Below are 10,527 nucleotides of genomic sequence, written 5' to 3'. Positions count from 1 at the left end.
CAAATATATAAATATGTTATTTATATAATATATATAAATAACATAAATATATATATTATTATTATTATTTTTAGGTGTGATTTCTACTCTCAAGGAGCTTATGATCTAGAGAGGAAACAAGCCAATACCTACGTTACATTTGGGAACTGATTGGAGTTCAGGAGAGAAAAAATGAAAGCTAAAACTCTTCCAGACTGCCTCTTGGTAGAGAGCTGCAATCTGTATTTCCATGCCCTGCTTCTTAGTACAGTTTCCTGAGTTATGTTTGAGAAAAGACTATGATACTTCCTGGAGGAACGAAGATAAAGGAATTTTGTAATTACACTGATAAATGTAGAGAAATCGGGTTCGATATACGTACAAATGGTAGGGGCACATTTGTAGTATAAAGTGGATTCTATAATGTGAACAGCCTGTGTCTGCATTGCTACAGGTAAAAGGCCTTTATAAGAAATCCTAATCTGTTTTCCTGGTAGGTATGTGCCGTAGCCTGGCCTTTGAAAACAATTGCAAAGGCAAGAAGATCCTTAGGGAAAAAAATCACTTAATGAAGGTCAAGTCAAGGAAAGCAGTGCAGCGAGGTGGACAGAAAGTGCCTTTGGCCCAGCAGAATGTGGAAACGGATCCCAGTACTTCAACTAACACGTAATCAGGTTACTCTCAGCCTCAGCTTCCTTGACTATAAACTAGGAAGACTTGTCCTGACCCTCTACTTCTTAGGGTGTAAAATAAGGTGTTTTTGAAGAAGTGTGGAGGTAGAAAAAGCTCATGTTCTATTATCCCTGAATTATCTAAGAAGAGGTTTGGGTTTTTCTGTTTTGATCTTATCTGCCACACACTGTCTCCTTACTCTAGCTTTCCTGTGTCTATCCTCAACTCTCAAAAGGCTGCCGCCCTTCATCTGTTCTCTCCTTTTTCCTTCCCACTTTTCCTCCCTTATGTTTGTTTTTCATCAGTATCAAAAGCTGTTGTCCGTGTTGTCTTCCCCAACTCCAGGCTCACCTGGCTGCTCTCACACTACAATAAGTCCTCACCGTCATCAATAGGTTCTTGGAACTGCAGCAAAACGACATATAATGAAACCAGTTTTACCATAAGCTAATTGATATAAGTAAAATTTAAGTTCCTAAGGCACCTCATCAATGTTATAACAAAACAAGGTTATTTGAGGACCTGCTGTAATCTCTTTCCTATCTGCTTCCTGGTAACCCATGTCACTCACTCAGAGAAAGCAAGGAAAGCTTGAAACAAAACAAAGTTGGCTACAAAAAGGGTCATAATCCAAGAAAGTGTCTTGGGGCAGATGGGACATTGCAGATGAAGCCCCCTTTTTGGATGTGTTGGGTGTGGTGTTAAGTGTAAAAGAGTAGGATTCCAAATAATCTCAAAGTGCAGACAATACTGACATAATATTGTGGGATGTGTTAACTAAAGGATCCTAGAGTCAATTCAGAGAACAACAAAATGTTGATCCTGGCAGGAGTCTTAAAAACATAGGCAAGTGGTTTCTAAAACAGGCAAGTCACAAGAACTTAACTACCTAGAGAGCTTTTTCTTAAACTAATAAATATACGATAAACAAAGGGCATACCACAAAATGTAAGTCTTCCTCCCACATCAGGCCCCACTCCCATTTCCCAAAAATAACACTTGCCCATCAATACTTGTATAGCCTTCCAAAATTATTACATATAAATACATCTGTAGTCAAAAAACAAAAACAACAAAACAAACTAGGACCACTTTCATACACCTTATTCTGTATCTTGTAAATACAGTAAAATACAGACATTTTCCAAATCTGTGGAAATTATAAATCAAGATTCTTTGGTTCCAAGCAACAGAAACCAATCTGGCTAACCAGCATAGAGTTTTATAAGTAAGATAAAGATTGAAGGGAAGATTGAAAAACCACCAGGCTTGAAAAAGACAAGAAAAAGGAAACTCCAGAAGTTCTCAGTAGGTAGAAATCCTTAAAAGATTTGCCCCAAACCTCCTACGTTTCTTCCATCATTACTGCTCAAAATTCGAAACCCAAAGGAGAGAAGTTTAAAGTCTTGTGTCCCCCCCATACTGGGGAGCAAGAGGTTTGGAACGGTTCCCCCAGAGACCCTTTCAACTTATATATTGGGAGGGCGATCATTTAGATTTGGTACTCCACTCCCACAAGAATGTACACACTGAGGGAGAGACCAGTCCACAAGAGAAATGGGGTACTGTTAGGAAATGGGAATGGACTTCAGCAGGCCAAAAAATGAAAAACACCTACCCCTGAGATTTAAGGACTTTAAGACCTGCCTCACTGCATATACTTTCATAGTCTTAACTATTCCCTAGTGATGAACAACTGAAGTGGTGAAGAAAAAAGAGAATAGAGGCCTATGAGGACAAGCTAAGAATAAGATACTTGAGGCTATAAATGGCCATGCCATGTTCTCATTCAGTAACCTCATTTTGAAGAAAAAAAAAAACTCTTGTATCTTGCCTATTGTTAGGGCACATGGTCGAAGCTCAGTAAACACATGTTCAGTTAGTGAGTGATTTTTGGTTGAAGAGAACTCCGTCCCTTTTTCTCTGGATCAGTATGGTGGAATGATGGCTTTGGCATTGAGAATAAGTAGTCTCCTAGCACCATCTGCTGGCATTGGGAAACCTTTCCAGAATCCTAGCCTGCAAAATCTTTTCAGCCAGTTTTGTTGATACCCCTCCCTAGTACTGTCTATACCACAGAACCTACCTTTTATCTGTTGATAGAGGAAGTTACAAAATATTGCCTTATTTTTGTTCCTTGTTTACTATATGATAGAAGTCTTACACTTTGGTGACTCTTCTGTTTTTGGCTCTTTACAAAGTAAGACACATGATGAGGTGCTGAAGAATAAGAATGAGCTTCACAGCACAGTCTGTGACCTTGAGGATTATGTTGTCCTTTGACATTTATTACCAAGTAGTGAATTCCGTGCATGGCACTATCTTTCTGATTGCACCAATTATGTAACATATCAATATGCCTTGAACTTAGTTAATAAGCCTCTGCTTATAAAGTGTCCATTGTTACGATAGGTGCTATAGAAGATAGAGAAGTATGAGACAAGTTCCCTGCCTCTCCAGCGGCCGTCTAATTAGGGAAACCAAATAGTACAGGATAATCTGTGGTGATGCCTGTAATTGCTGTTAAATAATGACACTGCCCTAGACCCTTACTGTGCTAGACATTTGGCAATGCCTGGAGACATTTTTGTCACAACGGGTGTGGATGCTACTGGCAGGTAGTGAGTATAAGTCTGAGATGCTGCTAAACATTCTATAATGCACAGGACAACCCCCCTCCCCCCCAACAAAGAATTATCTGGCCCAAAATGTCAATAGTGCTGAGCTTGAGAAACCTGTGCTAGACCTTTAGGATCAGTGATGAGCAAGGCAAGCATGGTCCCTCCTGCTCTCCTAATATCATGGGGAAGATGTTAAAAATATAATAATGTCTTGAAATTCATGGGAAGGAAAGCAGTTATTCCAGAGCTTTGCCACTCGATAGGCCTAAAGCATGGGCATCACTTTGAAGCGTGTTAAAAATGCAGAATATCGACCCAAACCCCCGACCCATCCCTTCCTGAATAAAAACCTGCATTTTAACAAGATCCTCAGGTAACTCATATGCACATTAATACTTGAAACACGATGCTCAGAAAAGACGGGACTTGAGTTGCTTTTTATTGTTTTATGAAGACCAAGAGAGAAGGAAACACATTCCAGGTGGTAAGAGACATATGACGGAAGGTTCTGCGATGGCAAGGAGGAATTTCTAGTTTTTGGTCTGGCACTAACAGTATTGACTGCTTACTGTCAGACTTTGTGCTAAGCGTTTTATATGGAGTAGCTCCATAACCATTTAACCCTTGTAAGGAAACAGCAACACTGTTAAAGTCTATTATTTCACCCAATTTATTGGTAAAGGAAACTAAGGTACAGATCAAGGGCCCACTGATGAAGCTGGGCGGATTGGGTCGGAGCTGCATTTTCTTACCATCCTAAGTCGTCCACAAACACCTCCACCCACACTTGAGAGCCAAAGCCATAGGCCCTCAGCTCTCTAACCAGCGAAAAGTCTACGGAGCCTGCCGGTGTTGCTTTCTGGAGTTGTGCAGCGGTGCGGAAGCCGGAGGAGAGGCGCCCATCCGCCACCGGAAGTTGTAGGTGCAGTGTGGGAAGCGTTTCATTGTTTATGAACCGGCTACCAGGTTCGTGAGAGTATAGCTTAAATGAAAAGGGCTGGGTTTTGAAGATGACGCAGCCTTGGAAATGGTATGAAGGATACTCCGTGCAACTTTTGCCAGGAACTGGGGTCACCAAGAGCTCAGTGGTTCACTGCTGCTAAGAGTGCGCTTGCTAGCCGGACGTCAGCTAGAAGAGACGTCTCTATGGTCAAGTAAACATAGAGCGGTCCCTCTTCCCCACGTGGTGGGAGTACGCATGAGCGGGAGCGGCAGCATTGGAAAGATGGCGGAGGAAGAGTGAGTGTTTTGGTCTTTGAATCTCTAGAGTGGGGCCTTGAGCATCCAGTGCCATCCACGGTGTTTATCGGTGGCAGAAAATAAGGATACTTATGGACCGAAGGAAAAAGCACAGAAAGGCTCCAGATTATAGAGGGTGGGGGTGAAGAGTGAGAAGCCGTAGAGTTCGGCGGGCGGAGGGGGCCATCCTCATGTTTGGGTTATCTAGTGGAGCGAGGACTGACCTTTAGCCAGCGGGCTGGAGCGTGCCAAGAGTTGGGTTTATCCAGCCTGACTTAGATATTTCCCCTGCAGGTAGGTCCCCTGCAGTCCCACAGGGTTAAACTAGAATCTCATTGCTGTTAGAGGCTGTAAAAGGCTGTGTCAGTAAAAGCAGCTTTAACGTGTACGAGGACTAATGGTTAAAGGGATCATGATTTTTTAAGGCTTTGGGGCCGCGGGAATGTTAGTCTGTTTCGAGGACTGGGGTCAGAAACCACAGGTTTCGGGGGAATCTCAGTCCCTAGGAATTTAAAGACAGTAATGTTTTCCGAAGCCTAGGAAATGATTTGATAATGTATTGAAGATTCATTCCTAAATATTGTTGCTGATCTCAATTTTCCGTATTAGACAAAGAAAAAAGATCCCGTTGGTTCCAGAAAATCTCCTGAAAAAGCGGAAGGCTTATCAGGCCCTCAAGGCCACCCAGGCAAAGCAGGCGCTTTTGGAAAAGAAGGAGGTAATGGTGGGAAACCAGGAAGAAGTTATTAGAATTTGTATTTGATGAGTTTTATCTAGCACGGTTGAACTAGATTTGGTATTGACAGTTCCTTCCTCCATTGGTTCGATTGTATCAGGTGTATGGTTTATCAAACACTTTCCACTACTCTGGTAAAATACCAGAGTAGTTAAGGAAAAAGTGGGATGGAGATTGTACCTTCAGGTTGATACCAAGGGATTTGAGAGACCAGACGTGCTTGTGTACCTGGAAGAAAACATTTTTTAAATATGCCAGTTTTGCTATTTGCTAAATGTTTTTGGATAAATATATATTTTGGAGGCAAGAAACAAAACAAGCTCATACTTGTTTTTTACTTTATGATGCTTAAGTGTTAGGTTCCATAAATGCTGGTTGGTGAACATTGGCTAACAGCATGTGAACTAATCGCTCTGTTTATCAAGAACTTTTTCCCTTACTTCTCACATTTTCTCAACTACACTTTTACTTGGGTATCTCATTTTCTCCTTATATAAAAATAAAGGAGTCTGTTTGTTCCCTTCTGTGGCACATGGGAAATAAGCTCTATTAATAGCAACTAATGAATTATTATTGTGGAAGTAAAGATGACTAGAGACACAAAATGGTGATGATGGTCTGTTTGCCTTCTCTGTAGCAGAGGAAGGGAAAGGAGCTCAAGTTTAAGCGATTGGAATGGTTCCTACACGATGCCTGGCGGCAACAACGTGATAAAGTGCGCCTCAGACGACTAGAAGTGAAGCCTCATGGTCTGGAAATGCCAGATGAACATTCCTTGGCCTTCGTTGTACGCATCCAAAGGTAGGTAACTTGCCAGATTACGTGATACTGGAGTAAACTATTGATTCAGCTTTAGACCCCTTTCTAGGGAGATAAGATAATAGGTCTTTAGCCACTAAGGCAGGTTGTGCTAGGACAGAGTCGAGTACAACATAGGTCTTTTTCTTCAAGGTTGAGGAGACTGACCTTGGGCAAATAGACATGAAAGTACACTAAGTGCTATGAGGGTTGAATGCTGGATTGGAGAGGGGGTGCAGTGTGTGTACTGGTTGAGGAATTTGAAGCTGAGGCCTGCAAACTTGTAAAGAGTTCAGTGTTAGGGGAAGGCTTTTCAGCATAGATGCCAAAAGTCCTGAAGTGGGGTAATTGAGGTATCTTTCGAGAAACTGAACCAAGGTCAAGTAGGTGGAGCATATTCAGTGCTAGGGAGAGTGCATAAAGCTTTTTACTCATGTAGTGGTATCTTCTGTACCCATTCCTACCTACCTGCACATGCAACTCTGCCTCTTCCTAGTCCCCCTACCCAGGCACCCAAACCAGAAACCTGTAGGCTTTATGTATTTTTGAGCCCTCTTTATTGACTTTCCTACTGCTGCTCATAGTCTCTTTCCTGGACTGTCTCATTAGTTTTCTAAATGGGTTTCCCTGCCTCTGATGTCATATTCTCGGATCTGTTCTCAGTGACTATCCAAAAGAAATCCAATTGTCTCCTTTACTTCAAAATTTCCCTAGCTTTCACTTCCCACAGAAGCAAGTACAGCTTCCTTAACTTGATATACATAGCCCTACACGGCCACCCCACACTTGTGCACTGCAAATTCAGGGACCATCTCTCTGTTCCCATAGCACCTCAGGCATTGCTCCAAATCATGTGGAAATGATTTGCTTGCATAGCTGCCTCTTGCTCAGCTGAACTCTGTAAGGCACAGTCTGTCTTATTCTCTGGATGCCCAGTAGTGGCACACATTTATAGGTGCTTGTTGGACTGACATACACTAATTGAGCCTGACGTCCTCTGCTGTTTATTTCAGGATTAATGGAGTGAGTTTAATGGTGAAGAAGACCATTGCAAAGCTTCGCCTGAAGAAGATTTTCAGTGGTGTTTTTGTCAAAGTGACCCCCCACACTATAAAAATGCTGCGTGTAGTGGAACCTTATGTGACCTGGGGGTGAGTAAAGTTGTTTTGTGTGTGTAAATGCGCATCGGATTGTATTTGAACATATTGAGAACATCAGGATGCACAGGGTACTGTTCACCAAGAGTCGTGTTGCTGTGTTGAAAGAACATTTAAGTAAAGGGTCACCTAAAGCCAAAGTCCTAGACTGTAAGCCAAGACATGTTTTATTTTTGCCTGGGAAATAAATGTTTTGCCTGTTGAACATTTATATCCATAAATTTAATTTCTAATCATGTTAGTCAGGGACACTGGTTTTTTACCTCCTCACTGTGTATTCCCAAGCATCCCAACTGCCATGTGAGTGCAGGACATTTCCTGGTGAGTGCTAGGAGTAGTTGGGAGAGTCTTCAGCCAGGCCACAGGAATGAGTAGCCAGTGTATCGCCATGTGCCAGGGGATGGCTAAGCTGTATTTTATAATGCATCACATAGATTTCCAAATCTGAAGTCTGTCCGGGAACTCATCTTGAAACGTGGACAAGCCAAGGTCAAGAATAAAATTATCCCTTTGACAGACAACACAGTGATTGAAGAGCACCTGGGTGAGTGTTGCATCATAGGGGTCAATTTTAGCAGAAAGCAAGGATCTTTGGTGGTCTTGTTGTGGGAGGGTCCCAAGAGCCTCCTAGCTCTGGCATAGGAGAGCCTCATAGTACATGTTGCAGAAATATTAAATAAAGAAAACTGTTCCTTTATGTTTCCTAGGGAAATTTGGTGTCATTTGCTTGGAAGACCTAATTCATGAAATTGCCTTCCCGGGCAAGAATTTTCAGGCGATCTCAGGGTTCTTGTGCCCTTTCCATCTCTCAGTGGCCCGTCATGCTACCAAGAATAGAGTGGGCTTCCTTAAGGAGATGGGCTTACCTGGCTATCGAGGTGAACGCATCAATCAGCTCATACGGCAGCTGAACTAAACCCAGGTAAGACAGGGCTGCAAACTTACCTTGGGCTGACTTTTTATAGGCTATGCCTTGCCACTTAAAAATTCTTTTTGCATTTATCAGTATTTGAGAGTAACTTTGGCATTGAGGGTGGAGAGGAGCCTGGTATTTACACATCTAAAGGATGGAGATGTCCTTGGAAGAGTGAATGCCTGGTTAGAACATGGGGCTATGTGTATTCAAGAGTTACAGGCTAGAAAATGTTGAGTGACAACAACAACAACAACAATCTATTGCTATGATTATTTAGCTGGAAATGGGGAGAGAATAACACTGAAAACTAATTTCAAAAGGATTTCAAGATCAAAACCATTTATTTCGTTGAAGGAATCTTAACTCTTTGAAATTGCTCTTTATTGTTACTTTTAGGTGCCAAGTCAGTAAATTTGTATTAACGAAATTGTTTTTCCTCCCAGGATATCTAAAAGCACAATGCATTGGAAGCATGTGTTTTCGTTTTTTGGAATTATTATCCAGTATCTTCAAAGAAGATTATTTTCTGCTATAGCCTCAGAAACTGGAGGGGGAAGTCAGGGAAAATATAGTGATGTTCCTTGCAGGCCCTTCTCATCAAAGCCCAATTTCAAAGGAAAAGTCCCAGTGTTTTCCACGTTGGCTGCTGCTGCCACCTCTGAAATCGACAAAGGACTCATGCCACAGAGAAAGGGTCCTGCTTCATCACATCTGTCCAGGGGTTTAGTGTTGATGAATGGATACCCAAACATGAATGCAAGATGGCAGTGGGCTAGGACTACGGGCATACTTGAACCTGGGTGTTTCCAAGGCCTTGTTTTGTAAAGAACTTTAAATACAGTTAGAAGAGCACAAAAACTGCTCAGTTGTCTCTGCTGTGAATCCATGTTCTAACTTTTCAGTGACATGCGTTTTGCAAGCTCTCAGGCTTGGCTGGCTCTAAGTATATCCAGTGGCTTCTTTATCTCATCCTGCAGTGGGCTTCATCCTTTTCCGGATTTTAACCTATTCTTGGATCTGTGAGAAGGGAAGAACCCTTACCCCAGGAAAACATGCATAAACTCAAAGTTTTGCTTGGAAATTTAGACTGTTTGTAGACTATTCTCAGGGACCATGCACCTTATGTGAGGAAGTCCTGTACTGTCCAAATTGGTTACCCAGGCCTTGACCTTGCTAATCTGCTTCCATGTCCTATGGAAAACCAGAGCTTTCTAAAATAGCTTTTTCTGTTCAAACCAGAGTGTTTCCTATTAAGAACATAGTGCTAGAGTTTGAGCCCCTGTGCCATCTTTAACTCGGAAATACTCACCATTTATTTCTGCTGGGCTTCAGGATGGAATTTTCTAGTTTCCCTGGTGATCAGTCTTCTACGTAAAAAACCCAAATCAGGGAAGACTAAACCCTTTTCTTGGTTTAGCATGGATGGAATTAACACTATTTGGCCTTTTAGGCCTTAGACAAGCTTAGTTGGAGCCTTTCCTTGTATATTCTAGGCTCTGGGCTCCTGCCAAAGTATCGCTCTCTACCCTGATGGTAACGATGTAGTACAGCCGTCCCCAGCCTTTTTTGGTTGGGGACCGGTGCTCCTATGAGAATCTAATGCCTAATCTGAGGTGGAGCTGAGGGTGTGATGCCAGCACTGGGGAGCAGCTGCAAATACAGATGAAGCTTCGCTTGCTCGCCTCCTGCTGTGCGGCCCAGTTCCTAATAGGCCAGGGACTGTTACCCGACCATGGCCTTGGGATTGGGGACCCCTGATGTAGTAGACCAACACTAGGGCTCTTGGGGACGTTAATTGTGAAAAGGCCGTGGTCCTGCTTGTGTTCATCTGTCCGCCCGAGTCTGCACCATTCATATCACTCAGTTGCCTTAACCTGCTATCTAAGCAGTTGGTGAGGGTATGCCAGGCCCACGTGAAGACTTGGAAATGTTTAGCCATTGTGTCCTTCGGTCCCTTAAGATCAGCTTTGCTGCCCTATTGGCTCATGGGGCCCTCAGACATACCTGTGAGATTGTTAGTATAACAATGTCTTAGAATGTGCCAGGTTGTGAGGTAATTAATTGAGTTGATTGGCTCAAGAGTTAACTTGCCAGGAATAGGTGTTACTTAATACTGTAAAGCATTGTGAAATCGGATTAAAGTGATATATCAAAAGTCATGGGAATGTTTCCACTCTTGCCTGTAAAATAGGGCTGATGTAGTCTAGCCTGTCTTCCTCCCATGGTGGTTAAAAGAAGCAAAATAATAGTTTTTAATTTAAAAGTCTGTATAAGAGGTTATAAAAATTACACACTTCTATGTCATGTACCATGGCATACCATCCTGAACAAGTGGGACTATCCTTATTTCTGAGAAAAAGTAGGCCTATTACATAATCTAAATTCGTGTATACATGATATGTCTAGGTG

General features: G+C 42.3%; 1 protein-coding gene across 1 annotated transcript; it reads left to right on the top strand.

Annotated features, from left to right (window-relative positions):
- Positions 1–4,271: 4,271 nt before the first annotated feature.
- On the top strand, positions 4,272–10,277 carry RPL7L1 (ribosomal protein L7 like 1). Its single transcript, XM_006926545.3, has 7 exons — positions 4,272–4,511; positions 5,121–5,229; positions 5,885–6,048; positions 7,059–7,196; positions 7,637–7,746; positions 7,910–8,124; positions 8,562–10,277. The coding sequence occupies exons 1-6, from the start codon at positions 4,471–4,473 to the stop codon at positions 8,116–8,118; spliced, it is 771 nt and encodes a 256-aa protein (XP_006926607.1). The 5' UTR covers positions 4,272–4,470; the 3' UTR covers positions 8,119–8,124; positions 8,562–10,277.
- Positions 10,278–10,527: the final 250 nt, after the last annotated feature.

Source organism: Pteropus alecto, unplaced genomic scaffold (assembly GCF_000325575.1).
Source record: "Pteropus alecto unplaced genomic scaffold, ASM32557v1 scaffold7, whole genome shotgun sequence".
Classification (NCBI taxonomy): domain Eukaryota; kingdom Metazoa; phylum Chordata; class Mammalia; order Chiroptera; family Pteropodidae; genus Pteropus; species Pteropus alecto.
Note: the sequence above shows the minus strand (reverse complement) of the source record. Positions and strands in the feature narration are given on the sequence as shown.